The sequence below is a fragment of the Lissotriton helveticus genome, chromosome 3_1 (genome assembly GCF_964261635.1).
Source record: "Lissotriton helveticus chromosome 3_1, aLisHel1.1, whole genome shotgun sequence".
In the NCBI taxonomy this organism is placed as follows: Eukaryota; Metazoa; Chordata; class Amphibia; order Caudata; family Salamandridae; genus Lissotriton; species Lissotriton helveticus.
In genome coordinates this window covers 559642124-559662670 of record NC_136061.1, presented here as the reverse complement: position 1 = coordinate 559662670, position 20547 = coordinate 559642124, and the positions used below count along the sequence as shown (strand labels likewise).

Genomic DNA, 20547 nt, shown 5'->3' with positions numbered 1-20547 from the left:
ACACGGATGGCAGATTGCACCAGAAAAACTGGAATTATTGGGGATTCTCAGAAGGTGTTAAGGTACCCCATGGGAAGAAGTTTCTGGAGTTCCAGATGCATGTTTTTCTCCTGTTGGAGCAGACTTCTTGCTTCTTTCTGAATGAGCCAGCACACAGTGCACTCATGTAGGGCGGAGAGTGTTCAGCCAATGCGAGGTTGGATGATCGCAGGCTTCTTTTGGGTACGTGGAAGTTTATTCTGTCATCGAGGTATTTGGGTCCGTTGTGTTGTTGTGCAGGCATGAGTGAGGATTTTGAAGGTGACTTCTCCATGCAGAGCCAGTGGAGTCGCCACAGGTGTTGGCTGATGTGTTCGCGCCGGGGGATGCCAAGGACGAGTCTGGCCGCGGTGTTTTGTATTGTTTGCAGAGTAGGGACTTGATGCCCAAGAGGGTGTGGGAGTCAGGCTGGCAGGGCACACGGAAGAAACACCGAGGTTAAATCGGGAATAAATCGAGAAAATCCTTATCTTTCTGGACTACATACGGTTAGCGCAGACCTGGAGGAAATCGTTTGAATAAATGAAGCAAAAGCTGAGGGCAATGCACCTTTACCCAGCCAAACTAAAAGTTCTACTTCAAGGGAAAGCCATCATTTTTATACATCCTGCTCAAGTTGGGAGTGGGTGAAGGAACGCAACCCCCACTTGAGCGAGTAGGGAAGCCATGGGACTGACGCTGCGCGACAAACCAAAGAATACCAGTGATGGAACGTTCGTCCACATTTTGTGGGAATGCCAGATCATACACAAATACTGGACGAGGGTGTTTGGGTGTATGGCGGAGGTGCTGGGCCACAAAATTGATCTGGAGGGAAAAAGGTGTTTACTTAATATATGGGGACCGATGGATCTCAACAGCAAGGAGAAACTGTGGGCGACGTTGGGGCACATGATAGCTAAACATAATATTGCAAGATTGTGGGGAGCGAGAGAGGCCCCACCGCTGGCCTTGTGGAAGCAAGGTATCTACTGCTGTATGTTCTGAGAAAAAAACAGTTTATGTGTCCAGGGGGTGCTGAAATAAATGGTCACAAGTATGGGCGAAATGGAAAGCATATCGTAGTGCAATATGTACTCCCCTGCTGCTCCCTACCTTCCCTGCTCCTGATGAAGAGATGCCACCTGATTAATGTACATTCCACAGTTGAGCGGCTCTACTGGCTGAATGTAACAATGCAATCTCCTGTCAGAGACCTGTAAGAACTATTTTTGTGAATAACATGCTATTGTATCTTTGAAATTCTGCCTTCAATAAAAGAGTTATATATATATATATTAAAAAAAAAGAAAATGAATATCAGTTGATGAGTGGGGCCCCTGCACGACACCAGCGTTCCTTCTAATAGAGGAACTGAACCGGGTCCGGAGTGACATGGTGTCAATTCATCTAAGATTAATGAAGGGGCGATGGGGAAGCCCTCCAACTTCTCAAATCAGGAGCAGGTACTTCTAAAAACCCACAGAAAGGACTGGAACCACAATGCTTATGTAACATGGTGCTTACGCCATTAGAGTTGTTTTATACTTCGTTTAATCCATGATTGGGAAGAAGGGTGCTTCTGGGAGGGAAGAGTATATTTTGTCGGGTAGTTTGGGTCGAAGTAGTTTTCTATGTTCCATGTGTTCTTACAGCGCACAGCAACACTACGATTATTTTATTTTTAGAGTTTTATATAGCGCTGGCTAGACCCGGAGGTATCATAGTGCTTTACATAAGGTTCCACAGAAATTACAAAATTACATCAGTTACACGTTACATCAGTAACTAGAAAAACATTTCAAGAGAGTAGAAGATGAAATAAATGGAGCTTAGAAGGGTAAGAGGGTGGGGTAAAGGGGTAGAAGGTAGATAGGCTTGAGAGATAAAGGAGAGTCTGCTCAAAGTCTGGCTGGGTAGGTGACGGCCAAGGGGGAAGTCCACAGCCCATCTCCTCTTTAGCTATCGAGTATCTTCACCAGGCATCGGCCAAACAGCTAGGTCTTAACAGGAAAGCAAAGAGCAAAGAGGAAGGATAAATAGAGCGTAAATGCGAAAGGGGTTGGAGTAAAGGGGTAGGATGGAGAATACAATGGAGAGACGAAGTAAGGACTGTCCAAAGACCAGCTGGGTAGGTGATGGCTGAAGGGATAGACCACAGCCCATCTCCTCTTTAGCTATCAAGTAGCTTCACCGCGCATCGGTCAAAAAGCTAGGTCTTCACGGTCAGAGGTAGGTTCACAGATTCAGGAGACAGGAGTTAATAGCGAACAAGAAAATCAAAACCCAAAAAAGACTAACCAGAGTTGGGAAACCACAGGAAGGAGGCAGCAGTGGAGAAACTGACGAGACATATGTCCGAAATCCGGCTGGGTAGGTGACGGCCATAGCGGTCTCTCCTATAGCTGTCGGAGCAGCTCCACCGGGAATCGGCCACGTGATTCGTGTTCAGCCGGCTTAGTGTGAAGATCAGGACGTGACCAACGCTCATTGAGTCCAGAGACGGGCGAGTGTAGAAAACGAGGGTGGCAGGATAGGAAAGGGAATGAGGATAGGCTGCCCTGTTATAGTCAGGCAAGTTGAGTCAGATTGATCTCATGGGGGCCAACATTGGGTCAGGGAAGAGATCCTGCCCCTGGTGTTCCATTCCGCCGGTCCACAGTCTCAGGTGGGCATCTGCATCTCCATGGCTCTCATAGCTGCAATGTTTTCAGTGTTTAATGTGTCATGCATTAGGCCTCTGGTGGCCATCTTAGGATCAGGCAAATTATAGTTTCAGGGGTTCCATCCCTGAGCTTGAAATGAAGCCCCTTTTACAGCAATTCCGGTCACATTAGCCCACGTATCTACCTTGTGTAAAGGTGCCCATCCGATCGCTTGTGCAACCCTTTGTGGGTAAGGGCTTCACTTGGTCGCCATTTTGAAGTCAGGCGTGCTGTGTCGAAGTTTGATTATAATCAAAAGAGTCCCCTAGTGATAAGGCAGTCAAGGAGGCCCCCATTTCCCCTGATCCCCGCTCACCGTGATGAGCCGCTTCCGCACTTCACTCACCGGTTCAGGGCACGATCAGGAGCTTTCGGAGCCTCGAGTGCAGGCCTACAGACTACAGCACTGAATGTGCCCGCCACCTCCATTAATCACCCACTGTGTCCCCCAGCACTCTCCTCTGCTGCAGGAAAGGCAAACAGGAGTTTCTGTGGCTCACAAGTCTTCCACTATGCTCAGAGTCACCGCTGCCACTTGCGCATAGTGTCACCGGGTTGAGGACCCCTACCAGGCTCACCTTCAGCGAAGTCTTGGCTCCCCGGAGGGTCTCCAGTGCTCTGCTGCTCTCCAGATGCCGCAGCGGGTCCTCAGCGTCGCCCCCACAACGGGCCCTCCACCTACGGCCTCACTGACGCCATCTTGATACCACAGTGGCCGCCGGTCCGGAGTCTGATCTACGGCAGTCCTCACCGCTGTGGCATATCATCAGCAGCGCCGACAGCTCTGCTGATTACCTCCATTGTTCCGGATCGAATCAAGTATTTTGGTGCTCGGAAGCGCCATGGATGCGCTCTCAGTTTGGTAAGTCCTCCGGCGCGTTTTGATGCTTTTAATGTGGCAGTCTCACAATGGTCAGTCGGAGTACAAGCAATAACGCAGTCAGCACTTCCTCAAAACGGACAATGCGGGGATGGTTGGAAAGGTACTGTGTTGCGACACACTGGGTCATCAGCCAAGTGGGAGGATAGGAGCTTGAGCCCCGACAAAGTCACGAAACGCCCAAACCACACGGAGCTCTACCACGCCCCCTGAGAACATCAAATTACACAGATTACAGATTACACACTTGCACCACACTCAATACTAGGCAGTCAACTATTAACACTCTTACAAAAATTGAGTCACTGATGATCTTTCCTTCATTAACTAAATCTACGATAAGCCTGAGGGAGAGATTATGAAAAGTAATGCAGGTGCTAAGGGAGGGAGTCCCTGGAGAGAAACCTCAGGAGCAGGGTGGCCAGGAATGGACGGAGCTGTAAATATGCTGGATACCAATATAAGGTTCCAATCATCTAGCAGTGGAAGCATGCATGTGGTGGGTCTTAAGGTGGAGTGCAAAATGTGTTCACCGGGCTTCAATCAGCTGAAAAATGGAGGTTCACAGGTAGAGCTGAATAGCAGCATGACTCCATGGAGGAGGTAGCGCTGGCTTGTAGTATGGACTGAAGGAGGGGGTCCCTGGTGACAAGCCTCATGAGCAAGTGGCCAGTCACTGCAACCAGCGAATTTTATTTTATATAAGCTGGAATAATAATGTGTAATGTCTGGCATGTCGTCTTATAATTGTTCCGAAAAAATAACTGAAATTAAGCGAATCTGAACAGGTTCAGGTAAAAATCCTATTGCATGAGCATGCTAAGAACAAAGCACTCAACATTACAAAAACAGAAACGAATTTACCTTAAGTTCAGCCACCTGTGATGAAATATGCCACATCAGACTTTCACTGAGAAATTTCATACCATATGGACCCAACAGTTCGGAAAGTGCCCTCATTTCTAGAAAAGTAAAAAAAAATGTTCCACAATCTAAAATGTTGACTAAAAACAACATAATTAAGATACCTCAAATTGTATCTTGCTTGTACAGAGAGATTTCTAATTTTGAACGCTAAATGACCAAATGCTCCCTTCCCCCAACATTTCCTACTACGCATTTCATCCCTTCCAAAATTAACTCACATAGCCAGTGCTTAATTGGAGCAGGTGGTTTCCAGAGCTCGGCACCAGTACTTCATTCCTAACACCAACACTTATGATAATCTGCCACATGGTGGCACTGTTTGTTTTATTTAGAGATGTGCATAACAACAGTTGTTAAGTAATTCAATATATGCTCAAAATAACTAATACCTGCCACCCAAGTCATTCTTATAGCTTTGGGAGCCTCTAATAGTCTCAAGTGTCACACTCGTAGTTGTGTGATGGTTAGCAGGTGTTTTTGTACTGTCATCAGCAATACTGTTAGGGGCAGTGGGTGGTGCAAGCTGCAGTGGTCTCCTGATGAGGGCCCTGGCATTGTTTTTTTAAACAAATTAAGCACTGCATATACCATCCACTCACTCTCTCGCCCCCTCACTTCTTCACTCTTGTTGCTGTATGTGAGAAAGTGGCTCTATATATACTGGACCAGAGTAAGGTACAGTGTGTATAGAGTCCACAAACCCCAGAGGTATAACAAAGGTGTGACCTTACTCTCTAAAGTGGTAGCTTGGTTGAGCAGTAAGGCAGTACCAGAGGACAGTGTAAAGCATCTGTTGTAGACACTCAGTCAGCAAAAGGTTTCACACACTCAAAGACTGAACTCCAGGCCAATTGTTTTTATATCAAAATATATAGTTGTTTTATTTCTAGAACCAACAGGCATCAAAAATATGTTGCTCTCAATGAGAGGTCTCAGATGAGTACTTTGCAGAAAGGCAATAAACTTTGTAAAGACAATAGGTACAGGGGTTGCAGTAGGCAACACAATTCTACACACAATTTAGCATTGAGCTCAATGGATACCCATATATAAACACAGGTGATTACTTTGTAGATTACTTTGGTAATTCCAGGACTGGCTCCTAGGTTCAGTCCAGGGGTCTAAGCTGGAAACAGTTTAGCAAAAACTTTTTAGGGATTGTGGTGATTTTTCAGGAATAAAAAGCTATTTTAAAAGTTCACACTTAGAAACTTTTCAACAGAAATCTGGCAATGTTATCCAATGGGAGAAAATTCAGGTTGCAGGTAAAGTACGACCTTGACAATGAGGACCATGACAATATAACATCCACTCAGTGTTTTTTGATCTAAGTTTGGATGTCACAGTCATCTGGTCTTTTGTCAATTTGTTGGGTTTGACTTCACAGGAATAACTGTTTTTCACAATGATTTCACAGTACACCTAGCATTCCGGACACCGAGATTAGTCTGAAATTCAGACATATGATAGCAGCACCGAATTGAGGTACTACTGTCACCAAATTAGCAACACAAGCACAGAACATTAAAAACTATGTTAATACAAAAAGAAGGCACCTGAAGTTTAGGAGCACAACAAATACCTATGTGTGCAGTCTACAACAACATTCAGATAAAAGGTTCTAAGCATGCCTTCAAAGCCAATACACGCTATATGGATGTAAAAAGAAACCTGGTATTTCTTCTTTATTTTCAAAGGTACTTCCAAAACGGCAAGTACACCACTTTTTACCTGCATGCAAAAGCTTACCTTTGCATGTTATGTATTACCTCTAAAACCTTTACAGTGGTGCACCACTGTGGAAACCACTTTACATTGTTCGCCCTCAGGAATGCCCAGGACCTATATTGTGTAGTGCAGAAACATGTTGGCGTTTTAACACTCCGGTCATAGGACCACAACATCTTGTTTGCCCAGTGCATTTACAGTTTTATTTTTCCCATCTCCCCCGCTAATGAAGGGATACCTTGGGGTGGATGAGGAACTTTATCTAATAGTATATAACCCCCCAAAAAACAAAAAAAAACTCTTTAAGGAGCTCCCTGGAATACGGCGAGCCCACCCTGACCTTAATGAGTTGGGGTGAACCGGATGATGAAGCATGCCACGCCTAGACTGGGTGAGGGTTGTATAAAGAAGGTTTTTCTTTTTTCACCACCACTGAGTATGGTGGAGCAGAGGTGTAACTGTTTATTTCCTTACCGTACTGCCACCTTTAAGAGGAGGATACCACCCAGGTTATTGGATATCTACTAGGGAGTACCTTTGCCCTCCTTACCTTTCGTATACTAAAGGAACTCTCTACCCTTCCGGGTCCAAGCATCCTACTCCTGCTCCTTTTTTGTTTAAGGAACCTTGCTGGCACTAGTGGCCCACTTCACCTCGGGCCAGAGACGAAGGGAGCAGTGGTGGCAGTGGGTGTTGGGTTTTGGTGGTACCGGAGGCCTCAGAGTCTTCTGTTTTGGAGTTTCTGCAGGATGCAGGAAACAGTTCCGCTGTTCTTCGGGAGGTCTTGGACTTTATTGAAGGCAAGCAGCCCTCCCAGATTTATGGAGGCACTCTGCTGCAGGGCGGGGCCAGGTCAGGTGCCTCTTTAGTTCGCTGCATTTGCGGCTCTTCGTCTCCTTCTCCGTAAGTTGTCAGAATCTGCTTCTCTGGTGCCAGGGACCCCCCTGAATACTGAATTTAGGGGAGTGTAGGGTAGTGCCAAATGGGCTACTGACTCTTGCGATCACTACGCCCCCTATAGGACCACTTCCTATGGGAAGTGTGCATAATGCTGTCCCAGAATTCGTGTTCAGCTCAAAGTAGGTCACCTTACAGGTGGTACTAGCCTGGTGGTGTCACACCTAGCTGATTTTCCTGCCTCTCCAGGTGCCAAGGGGACTCTGCACAGGAAGGGTGGCTTCCTCCTCTTTGAGGTGATGCCAGATTCAAAATCCAAAGGCAGCACGTTTTTTGAAGCTAGGAGGCTAATCAGCAGGTCATCCTGTGGGAGGGGGTGTTACACCATCTTCCCAGACAGGCTTTTGTTGTGGGTCACCTGACAGCAAATGTTTTTCACCCTAGGAGGTCAGAACTGTGCCTCAGGTGAGAGGCTGGCATAAAGCAGTCCGCAAAGACACCAGAGGTTGGTAGGTTTTCAGCAGGCACCTCTAAGGTGTCCCTGGGTGCATATATTGATAACTCTAACACTGGCATAAGTGTGGGTTTACCAATACGAAATATTTGATACTAAACATCCCTATTTTCAGTTAAGCCATCGTGTAGCTAGGAACTTGTTTTCACCAGTGTCAAGTACATTTTCTAAAATAGCTTTCCATGTTACTTGCACTGGCAGTAATGGAACTGAACAAAACAGGGTCATATCTGCTCATGCAAGTATGCCCACACATATAGTACTAATCGCCCAGTCTTAGACCTGTCAAGCCTACTGCAGTGGTGACTTACAAGTATCACATGCAGTGGTAGGAGACCTGACACACAGGGATGTGTGTCACGTAGTGTTTTCAATTTTGTCTGCACCAAAACACTCAGCCTGCAAAGGCAGCTTTGCATGTGCATTAGGGAAATGATGGAGCTTTGCAAGAAAAGGAAGGATGTCCATGTAAGCTGTATTTAATTAAGATAATACTGGAACAGACAAGGGTAGCCGGGGAGGCGGTTGGGCGTGTGTAACTCTGCAGCTCTACATGCCAACAACAGATGCATACTGGTAAGTAGCATTTTTTCGTTCGAGGCATATGAGCTGCAGATTACACACTGTGCATAGATTGTATAGCAGTAACCACTCTTAGCGGCGACCACCCCTATCTGTTGCAGTAGTTTGAAATAATGCTTTGAGAACAGCCTGGCCCATATTAGCTTATTGCTTGGTTTACACATCTACACAATAGTGTTTTGTGAATGTGTGCGGTGTAGACCATGTAGCTGCTCTGCAGATGTCATCTAGGGGAATGTTCCCTAAAAATGCCATTGAAGCCCCTATTTTCCTTGTAGAATGGGCTTTAGGAGGAACAGATAACGTATGTTTAGCTTTGTGGTAGCAAATCTGTATGCATTTGACAACCCATCTAGCTATACCAGATTTTGATATGGTGATTACCCTTGTGTGGTGGTAAGAAAGACACAAAAAGTTGTTTGGTCTTACGAAAGGGTTGTGTTCTCTCAATGTAGTATAGCAATGCTCTTTTAACATCTAGGGTATGAAGATCTCTTTCTGCTACTGTTTGTGGCTGCGAGAAGAAAACGGGCAGTTCCACAGATTGATTGCGGTGGAAGGGAGAATTGACCTTGGGCAGGAATTTTGGATTAGTACGGAGAACAACCTTATTATGATGCATTTGCAAGAAAGGTTCTTGAATGGTTAGTGTTTGTAGTTCACTAACTCTCTGTAGAGAAGCAATAGCTACTAGGAACGCAAGCTTCCATGTTAAAAATTGTCGTTCACATTTATGAAAAGGTTCAAAGGGAGGTCCCATTAGCCGTGTGAGAACAATGTTCTAATTCCACACTGGTGAAGGTGGTACTCTGGGAGGAATTATTCTCTTAAGGCCTTTCATAAAGGCTTTAATAGCAGGCACTCTGAACAGAGATAGACACTGTCTGTTTTGTAGATATGCTGCTATGGCCGCAAGATGTTGTCTAATAGACGTGTAGGCTAAGTTACAACTTTGGAGGTGATGTAAGTATCCTATGATGTGTTGAATAGACACGTCTAGGGGATTAATATTGTTGTTGTGATAATATATTACAAAGCGTTTTCACTTAGCATAGCAATCTCTAGTGGTTGGACTTCTAGCTTCTTTTATGACAATCATGCAGTCTGGAGGAAGGTTAAGATATCCAAATTCTAGGATTTCAAGAGCCAGATCGCAAGGTTGAGCTGAGCTGGGTCCGGGTGCCTGATCTCTCCACGGTTCTGTGTTAAAAGGCGTGGAGACAGGTATAGTTTTTGGTGCGGTACTACAGACAGTTGTAGCAGTGTGGTGTACCACGGCTGTCTGGCCCACGTTGGAGCAACTAGGATGAGGGTCAGAGAATGCTGCTGTAGTTTGCGTACTACTAGTGGCATGAGTGGAAGAGGTGGAAAAGCGTACGCAAATTTGTTTGACCAGTTGATCCGTATCGCATTGCCTTTGGACAGTGGGTGCGGATATCTGCCGGCAAAGCTTGGGAATTTGGCGTTTTCGTGGGTGGCAAAGAGGTCTATCTGAGGTTTTCCCCACATCTGAAAGCATGGTTGAAGAACTTGCGGATGAAGTTCACACTCGTGGATCTGTTGTGTTTGACGACTTAACAGATCTGCTATGGTATTTTGTACTCCTGGGACATGCTGGTCTAAGAGGAATATGTTTTGAGGTATAGCCCACCGCCATATGTTTTGTGTTAGCTGAGAGAGTTGCAGGGAGTGTGTTCCGCCCTGTTTCTGTATGTAATACATGGCTGTCATGTTGTCCGTGTGGACTAACACAGCTTTGTTTGATAGTTGCCCTTGGAAAGCTTTCAGTGCTAGGAATATAGTTAGTAACTCCAGGTGATTGAAGTGGAGTAAGGAATATGCTACTTACCAGTATGCATCTGTTCTTGGCATGTAGGGCTGCTGACATTCATATCTGTGCATAGATCGCCGCCTAGTGTTGGGTCCGGATGATTGCACATTGTTGTCCTGGAAGAGTCTTCGAAGTATCACGAGATAGGTGGCTCCTCCCTCGGACTATAGTGCACATGGGCATCCTATCCATCCTCAGATTGTTTTTTGCCATTGTGGCAGAGATGGAGTATAGTACAGTAAGAGATGTCCATGCAAAGAGTGAATGCTGCAGCTGCGACAGGCACGGGTGAGGCGGGTGGGCGATATGAATGTCAGCAGCCCTACATGCCAAGAACAGATGCATACTGGGAAATAGCATATTCCGTTCGAGGCATGTGGGCTGCTGAATTCATATCTGTGCATAGAATGTATAGCAGTATCTCCCTTAGCGGTGGCTACCTGTGTCAGCTGCAACAGTCTGGAAAAGAGTTTTGAGAACAGCCTGTCCTACAGCAGCTTGCTGTTTGGAATGTACATCCACACAATAGTGTTTTGTAAATGTATGTGTGGTTGACCATGTGGCTGCTCTACAGATTTCGTGGAAAGGAATGTTACCCAGGAAAGCCATGGATGCCCCTAGCTTGCGTGTGGAATGCGCCCTAGGGGGAACTGTTAAGGTGCGTTTTGCTTTTAAATAACATATTTGGATGCACTTAACGATCCATCTGGCTATACCTGATTTTGAAATAGGGTTACCTTTGTGTTGCGGTGAGAAAGCAACAAACAACTGTTTTGTTTTTCGAAATGCCTTAGTTCTATCAATATAGTATAGCAGAGCTCTTTTGACATCTAGAGTATGCAAGGCCCTTTCAGCTATGGTTTGTGGGTTTTGAAAGAACACTGGCAGTTCTATAGTTGGATTTATATGGAAATGGGATACCACCTTTGGCATGAATTTAGGGTTTGTTCTGAGAACTACTCTATTTGCATGTACTTGAATGAATGGCTCTGCAGCTCGCTAACTCTTTGAAGCGAAGTAATGGCAATAAGGAAAGCCACCTTCCAAGTAAGAAATTGTAGTTCGCATGAGTGTAGTGGTTCAAAAGGTGGTCCCATAAGTCTGGTTAAAACAACGTTTAGATTCCAGACTGGTGAAGGTGGGTGTCTTGGGGGAATTACGCGTTTAAGTCCTTCCATAAACGCTTTAATTGCTGGCACCCTATATAGTGAAAGGTGTTGCCTGTTTTGCAGATATGCTGTTAACTCAGCTAAATGTATCCTGATGGATGAATAGGCTAAATTGCAACGTTGTAGGTGCAAGAGATAGCAAATGATGTTTTGAGTAGAAGCATCAAGTGGGTTAATGTCATTGTTACTACAGTAAATGACAAAACGCTTCCACTTTGCAGCATAACATGCTCTGGTAGTGGTTCTTCTTGCCTCTTTGATAATATTCATGCAGTCTGGGGGCAAGTTTAGGTATCCAAACTCTAGGACTTCAGGAGCCAGATAGCCAGGTTCAGCTGTTGCGGGTCTGGGTGTTGGATCTCTCCATGGCTCTGAGTTAGAAGATTGGATGTGAGTCGCAGTCTTTGATGAGGTACCACTGACAGTTCTAGGAACGTTGTGTACCACGGTTGCCTTGCCCATGTGCGAGCAACTAGGATCAGTGTCAGCGAATGTTGGTGCATTTTGCGTGCCACCAGCGGTATTAATGGAGCTGGGGGAAAAGCGTACGCAAATTTGCCTGACCAGTTCATCAATTTCGCATTGCCCTGCGGATGTGGGAACATGGCGGCAAAGTACTGGCATTTTGCGTTTTCGCTTGTGGCAAACAGATCTATCTCCGGGTGTCCCCATTTCCGGAAGAATGGTTGGAGCACTTTGGGGTGAAGTTCCCATTCGTGCATCTGTTGGCTGTGCCTGCTGAGCAGGTCGGCTACTTGCCTGGGAGGTATTCTGCCATGTGAAACATGTTCCTCTGAATGGCCCATTTCCACATTGCTTGAGCTAGGTGTGACAGCTGTGGTGAGTGTGTTCCTCCCTGTTTTTTAATGTAATACATAGCTGTCATGTTGTCCGTCCGGATCAACACAGCTTTGTTGCATCAGTGTGTCTTGAAAGCTTTCAGGGCTAGAAAGACCGCCATCAACTCCAGAAGGTTGATATGCATTTTCTTTTGCTGTACAGTCCAGAGTCCCTATACTGTGTAGTGTAGGACATGGGCTCCCCATCCTATCAGGGATGCGTCCGCGGTTAACATTATTTGTGGGACAGGCTCTTGGAACAGTCGTCCCTTGCAAAGGTTTTGTGGATTCCACCAATGCAGAGAGTTGAATGCCCGACTGGTCACCAACACTAGGTCCTTTAGTTGCCCGTGAGCCTGGTTCCACTGCCTTGCTAGGCATTCTTGGAGCGGACGCATATGTAGCATGGCATGAGGGACTATGAATATGCACGAGGCCATCATGCCTATTAGTTGCATAAACACTCGAGCTGGTAATGAGTGTTGGGGTCTGAATTTTTGGATGAACGTTTGCATTCCCTTGATCCGTGCTGCGTTGGGATATGCTTTTGCTGCCAGTGTATCTATTGTTGCTCCCAGGTACTGTTGGACGTGGGAGGTTTGCAGAGGTGATTTTGGGTAGTTTAGTGAGAATCCTAAACTGTGCAGGAGATGTATGGTCTTTGACATGTGGTTGGCACATTGCTGGGCTGATATTAGCTGGGCTGATATTAGCCAATCGTCCAGATAAGGGTACACATGGATGTGTTGCCTTCTGAGATGTGCTGCCACTGTAGCTAGACATTTGGTGAACACTCTTGGAGCTGTTGTGACACCAGGACTTTGGTAGGACTTTGAACTGGTAGTGCTGTCCTTGAATGGTGAACCTTAGATACTGTCTGTGAGCAGGGTGTATTGGTATTTGAAAGTATGCGTCTTTGAGGTCTAGAGTTGCTAGGAAGTCTCCCTGGCGAAGCAATGGTAAGACTTGCTGGAGAGTGAGCATATGGAAATGCTCGGACAAAATGTACAGGTTGAGGGGCCTGAGGTCCAATATTGGTCTGAGAGACCCGTCCTTCTTTGGAATAAGGAAGTATAGGGAGTATACTCCTGTTCCCTGATGTTGTAGTGGGACTGGCTCTATGGCCCCCTTTTGCAGCATACTGATGACCTCTTGCTGTAGTAGCGTTATATATTCCTGTGACATTGGGCGGTGCACGGGTGGTATGTTGGGTGCTGGTGAGGAGAGTTCGAGGCAATAGCCATGTTGGATAATTTGCCTGACCCACTTGTCTGTAGTGATATTTAACCAGACTGGCAGAAATTGTTGTAGTCTTCCCCCGACCGGTGTTATATGGTCTGGGGGTAGTGCCAAGAAGTCACTGTTTGGTGTTAGTGGAGGATCTATTTGCATTGCCTCCACGACCTCTTCCCTTGGTATTATTTCCTCTGTATCCACCCCTGTTGGTGTTTTTGTTATATGCGGATTGTGTGTTACTCTTGTAGGTGGAGGATTGCTGTGATGTATTACTTTGCGCTCCTCCTCTATAATTGGAGCGACGAAAGGAGCCCCGGTGTTGTTGGGACTGGAGAGCTCCCATAGACTTCGCTGTTTCCGCATCCTTTTTCATTTTGTCCAGAACTGAGTCAACTGCTGGACCAAACAAAAGTCTGGGTTGATAGGCTGATTAAGAATTGTGGATTGGGCTTCATTCTTAAAGCCTGATATGCGACGCCATGCGTGGCGCCTTAGCAGCACGCTTGTATTGATGCATCTGGCAGCTGTGTCTGCCGCGTCTAGGGCACATTTAATTGAGGCATTGGTGATGAGCTTTCCCTCCTGTATAAGTTCATCTGCCTGCTGTTTGTAAGGATCAGGTAAGTGTTGGAGAATTTCTGCTAAAATGTCGTAGTGCGCCCTGTCATATCTGGCCAGCAAGGCCTGTGTATTGGCTATTCTCTATGAGTTTGCTGCTTGAGCTGCCACTCTCTTGCCTGATGCCTCAAAGATTTTTGACTCCTTGTCTGGAGGAGCAGCCTCCCCAGTAGTCTGGGAATTTGCACGTTTACGTGCATTGGATACCACTAGGGTGTCTACGGGTAGTTGCCCCCTGATGTATGTAGGATCTATAGGTGCAGCCCTATATTTCTTTTCAATTCTAGGGTTTATGACCCGTGCCCTAGCAGTGTCCTTAAAAATGTCACTTGCGTGCTTTAAACGCCCTTCAACATGGGGAGTGTTTTAACATGTCTTTCAGATGTTGTCAATGTATCAAAAAGGAAGTCTTCAATAGCATCAGAGTGCATATCTACATTATGGTAGGTTGCTGATCTATCCAGTAGTGAATTAAAGGCTACTGTATCTTCTGTGGGTGATGGCTTAGTTGGGTATACTGCAGGGTCTGTAATGGGCAGAATCCCTTCAGTGTCTGGTTCTCCTCCCCCACCCCATGGCTGTGAGTTGGGGTCTCCAATTGGGTTTTGTGGATAACGAAACCCCACATCTGCGTCCTGATCTTCATCTGGGTTGTAGTCAGAGCGTGCAGGTTATGTTGGGGCATATGGAGTGGTAGGCATAGCTGGAGTGATAGGTTCAAAGAGTATAGGAGAGGTAGCACAGTCTCTCTTCTTCTTTAGTGGAATTTTAGAAAAGTCTTCAGTTGGCAGAGGTCTTTTCTTTTTTGTGTCACTTTACCAGTTTTTGGGTCAATATACAGTTTTGACTGGTCTTCTGTGGAGGGATCTGGATGAATAATCTCTTCCACAGTTTTTGGCCTTGGTGCTGTAGCCTTTGGTTTGGCTTTTTTCGGATCGATGCCTTTTGGTCGGTTCGACCGCTTTTGGTGGTTGGATCGGTTTTTGATGTTTTTCAACAGCTTTTGTCGGTTGAACGTCTCTGGCTGGCTTTCACTACCTTTTTCGGACCGAGCGGTTTGGTCGGTTCGACAGTGTCTTTAGGTGTTTTCGGAGCCTGCGGTTTTGGCTCGATGCCCTTTTTCGGCTCGATGGGCTTGGGCTCGACCGATTTACTTAGGTCCACCTTAGGTTTCGCTTTCGGTTCAACGGTAGTTTTGGGCGTAGGCCTTGTGCTTTCGTCGACCGCTTTTTCCCCCTTGTCGATACTTGAGACTGCTTTGCTCGATTCGACGTTCTTTGTTTTGGGGGTCGCTTCAACGTGCTTTTGTTTTGGTGTCGCTTCGACGGGTTTTGGCCTCGAGGTTGACTCGACGGCTTTCGACTTAGAGCTCGACTCGACAGCTTTGCTCTTCGATGTCGACTCGACGGTCCTTGGCTTCGAAGGTTGTATTGGAACTGTGGCCTTCGGGTCGACGCCCTTCGGCTTAATGACCTTCGGTTCGACGACGTTCGGTCCGAAGACAGTATTGTCGATGAGTTTCGGTTTCGATGGAACCGGTGTCGTATGTCGTGTTTCAGAGGGCTCTTTGTGTATGTTCTTAGCCGGGCGGTATGGCGGGGCTGTAGAACGAGAATGTTGATCTTGGCTAAGGCCTGCTGGCGATGCCTCGACCTGAGTCTCTGATATCGGTGGTGTCTATATGGGGCGGTGTACTCACGGTTCGCCCCTCGTCATCATCGGAGTCGTCTTCAACCGCTACGATGTCCTGATCGTATTCCTCGAGACCGACGATTAGTTCCTCCGCTTCGAGGTAATATTCGGAGTCGTGCTCCGAGTATTGTTCTTCGTCTTGATCCGAGTCTTCGGCGCTAGCTAGATCTTCCTCATCGCCGAAGATATTATCGGGCTCTGGCGCTGACCTTTCATTTCTTGCCTCGCCGCCCGTCGATTCCGGATAGTCTTTTTCGATCGGAACTGGGCACAGGCTAGGCAACTATCTTCATTTTGATCTGGAGATAGGCATTTGTTGCACACGGGATGTTTATCTGTGTGCGGGAACTTGGAGTTGCACTGCGGGCAGTACTTGAATGGACTTCGTTCCATCGACGGTCGCTCCACGTGGTGTCGAGAAGGCCTCGCGGGCCGATTCGTAGACCGGAGTGCAACAGATGTTCAAAAAGTGTATCGGTACCGAGCGCTGTACAATACCGACGGATCCGAAGGCCTTTTGGAAAAGTTTTTCTTGATTCCGAACTTGGAGTGTAGGAAAGTACATCCGAACCCAATGGCGGAAAAAAACAATCTGAGGATAGAGAGGATGCCCATGCGCACTGTAGTCCGAGGGAGGAGCCACCTATCTCGTGATACTTCGAAGACTCTTCCAGGACAACAATGTGCAATCATCCAGACCCAACACTAGGCGGCGATCTGTGCACAGATATGAATTCAGCAGCCCACATGCCTCGAACCTTTTGTTGCGGTATCCACCTGCCTTGCATGGTGTGTTGCAGTAGGTGGGCTTCCCAGCCGGAGACCGATGCGTACGCTGTCAAGACTATTTGAGGAACTGGTTCTAGGAACGGTCGCCCTTTGGAAAGGTTTTTGATGTTCCACCACTGCAGAGAGCCATGAGTCCGACCGTCTACCAACACTAGGTCTGTTAATTGACCTTGAGCCTGGTTCCATTGACGTGATAAGCACTCTTATAGAGGACGCATTTGAAGTCTTGCATGGGGCACTATAAAAATGCAAGAGGCCATCGTCCCTATGAGCTGAATGAACACTCGTGCTGGAAGGGAGTGTTGTGGCTGAAACTTTGTGAGAAGAGTTTGCATGCTGGCTATCCTTACTGGAGTGGGATAAGCTAGCGCTGTTGAGGTGTTTATTGTGGCACCAAGGTACTGTTGTACTTTGGATGGTTGCAGATGAGACTTGGTGTGGTTTATTGTGAACCCCAAGTTGTTGAGCAGTTGGATCGTGGCATGAGTGTGTTCCACACACTGGTTGAATGAGCTGGCTTTTATGAGCCAGTCTTCAAGGTACGGGAAGACGTGGATGTGTTGTCTCCGTAAATGTGCTGCCACTACTGCTAGGCACTTGGTGAATACTCTTGGTGCTGTTGTGACTCCGAATGGGAGTACTTTGAATTGATAGTGCTGCCCGTCTATTACAAATCTGAAATACTTCCTGTGAGCTTTGTGAATGGGAATGTGGAAGTATGCGTCCTTGAGATCTAGAGTAGCAAGGAAGTTGTTTTGTAATAGGAGAGGAAGGACTTTTTGGAGTGTGACCATGTGAAAATGGTCTGACTGTATGTATATGTTTAGCGGTCTGAGGTCTAGAATAGGCCTTAGAGAGCCATCCTTCTTTGGGATAAGGAAGTATAGGGAGTGAACCCCCTTGTTTTGTTGGTGCAGAGGAACTGGTTCTATTGCACATTTTGCTATCAAAGATATTACTTCTTACTTTAACAGTGATAGATGTTCTTGTGACATAGGACGCTGTTTCGGGGGGGGGGGGGGAGGGGAGTAGATGTTAGTTCTAGACAGGAACCTGACTGAATCATTTGTAGCACCCACCTGTCTGATGTGATGTCGGTCCAGGCAGGAAGGAATTGTTGCAGTCTTCCCCCCACATGAGTGGAATGTTGGGGGGGAAGGGGAGGCAAGTCATTGGGTAGGGGTGGAGGCAGAGTGGGAGTTGTTGGTTTTGCCTCTGCCTTTGTTGTTGTTACTCCTGTAACCCCCTCTTTGGTAGCCCCTAGTGATTGTAGATTGGGTAGGGGTCTTGTAGGAAGTGGAGGGGCTTTCGGAGGAGTAGCCTCCTGCGTTGCCTCTATATGATGAGCGACGAAAAGAACGTCTGGGAGCTGCAAGGCTCCCATAGATTTAGCTGTGTCGGTGTCTTTTTTCATTTTCTCTAAAGATACATCGACATTATGGCCAAATAAGCGTTTCTCATCAAATGGCTGATTGAGGATGGAATTTTGTACCTCAGGTTTAAAACCTGAAATACGTAGCCAGGCATGCCTACGCAAAAGGACACTAGTATTGATTGCCCTTGAGGCAGTATCTGTAGCATCTAGGGCACAACGGATGGAAGTATTAGTGATATTTTTACCTTCTTGTATGAGTTCATTGGCCCTATTTTTATATTTGTCTGGTAGATGCTGCATTATGGACTCCAGTTCATCATAATGTGCCCTGTCATATCTTGCCAATAGCGCTTGGGTATTGGTAATGCGCCGTATGTTAGCTGCCTGTGACGCTGTTCGTTTGCCGGAGGCATCAAGGAGTTTAGATTCCTTGTCTGGTGGTGAGGCCTCACCTGATGTTTGTGAATTGGCACATTTACGTGCATTAGAAACTACTAAGGAATCTAGGGGTGCTGGGGGCCTCTAATGTAAGCTGGATCTCTAGGGGCAGCTTTGTATTTTTTCTCAATGCGGGGGTTGAGGACTCGAGCCCTGACAGGATCTTTAAACACCTCTGTTGCATGCTTAATGACCCCCTTAAGCATTGGCAGAATGGCAGTGGACCTTTGTGTATTGTCAAACATGTCTAATAAGAAATCTTCCTCCACAGTGTCTGTGTGCAAATCGACCCCATAGTATTGGGCAGCCCTCTGGACTAGTAGGTTAAAACCTATAGTGTCCTCTGGGGGGGAAGGCCTGGAGGGATAAATATCGTCTTGAGGGACGTAAGGCACATCAGGGGTGTTATAATCAACCCATGGATTAGGTGACTGAGGGGGACTATTGTTCCCTACTGGTTATAAGCCCCCCCACCTGTGTCATCATAGTCTGTGTCTACATCATCATCTGGGTTAGGGGATGGTGTAGGAGAATGATGTGGTGGAGGAGGTGGAAGAGTATGGGGAAGTGGAGAAGGGACCCTTAATGGAGAGGTTGCAATATCTCTCTTCTTTGGAGGAGGTGCAGGCTCCTCTAGTGGTCTCTTCTTGGAGCTAAGAGACAGTTGTCCAGTCTTAGGATCCTTTACAAGAGTCTTTTGAGTAGGATCTGGTAGATAAGGCTCTTCAGTGGATGGCAAGTTCTTTGGTTCCGGAGGTTTTTTCTGCACCGATTTGGTAGCTGGTCTAGGGTCCTTTTGCAAGGACTTTAACCGGAACGTGTTTTTTCGGTTCCGTTTGGGGAAACTTCGACCTACATCGAGGACACCTCTTGAATGGCGTCCTTTTCATGAGCCAGAGAGTAAGGCTTAGGTAGGCCCGAAGGCCTTTGTCGACGACCGGAATCGAAGACTTCGAAGTGGTGAAGAGTCGCGTCGATGGGGACCGCGATCGAAACAATACCGTCGAACTGGGTGAGGATTGCGTGCCGACGGAAAATCGGTTCCAAACTGGAGCGCTGGAAACACATCCGAGCCCGATGGCGGAAAAAACCAATCTGAGGATGGAGCCGATGCACAAGCACAATATGGTCCAAAGGAGGAGTCACCTATCTTGTGACTTCCAAAGAACTTTTCAGAACAAAAACAAACTGCAAACATCCAGGCCCAACACTAGGTGGCGATCTATGCAGTGTGTAATCTGCAGCTCATATGCCTCAAACATACACTTTCTACAAGTACAAAAACACCATCCACTCTCCCTGGTCCAGGGCAGATAAGATCAGAAAGGCATTCAGGGATTAAAGGTGCTGGATAAGCTTAAAGTCCCCTTCCTTTTTCCGGATGAGGAAGTGGCATGAACCTCGCTTCTGCTAAGACTGGAGCCCACTCAATAGCACCCTTGGTAGCCGAGAGGTGAATCTCCTGCAGGGGTAGGATAGGCAGATGCTACTCCAAAATGTTTTCTTGAGCAACAGAAAAGGGGGGGGGGAGAAATGAAAGGCAGGGCATGGTCCCATTGGACAATCAGAAATTTCCAGACATGATATGGCAGCAATTCAGTGCCAGTTGGGACAGGAGAATGCAAGCCAATTCGTTTGAAAGAAGGATGTAAGCCACAGGCTGGAGGCCGTGAGGGTACAATGATGGACTCTCCCACATCTCTCCAACCTGCAACCTACTGGACTCCGACCAGCACAATCGGGCCCAGAGCAAGGACATGCTACAGTACCTTCTAATATAGTGTGTGGTAGGGGCGCATAGGGTCTCTGGCTAGGAGTCTACAAGGGTCTGTGAGAGCAATCAATCCCGCCTCCCCACTTCTATATGAATGTGTGCATCACCTACATATATTTAGGCTGACTGAGTGTGAGAGGGGGACATGTATGCCTGCTGATACCCATGGAGCAGAACAATGCTTGTGTCAATGCACTGCCTACTGAGGTCAACACCATTGTGATTCTCACTGTAGACTGTGGAGGGCAAAATATACACACCACCAGTCCACCATATAACATAAGCATCAAGCAAGTGATTATGCTTCTCTCCTACCCAGTGCAGAAGTGAGCCTGTACCTCTGGCTTCCCCACCTCACAAGCTCACTGAAGTCTGGGCGGCATCCTGGAAGTCACTGGTGGAGGTGGCGGGTGGGTGGCTGGCTACTGTGGCCCTGCAGGCAAGGCAACACACAGCAGGGTCTGGATGATCTGCATGCAGAGCTAGAGGTTGGCATGAGCCTCCTCCTACTACAGGCTCCAGCTGGCTTAGCTCT

At 46.9% G+C, this 20547-nt stretch overlaps 1 protein-coding gene across 1 annotated transcript in view; it reads right to left on the bottom strand.

Annotated features, from left to right (window-relative positions):
- The window catches only part of NCKAP1 (NCK associated protein 1), a 577107-nt gene that overhangs the window by 139621 nt on the left and 416939 nt on the right, over nt 1–20547 (bottom strand). Inside the window, exon 23 of the mRNA XM_078680487.1 lies at nt 4468–4565. Coding sequence (XP_078536613.1) covers nt 4468–4565 — 98 coding nt within the window. The remainder of the gene's footprint in view (nt 1–4467; nt 4566–20547) is intronic.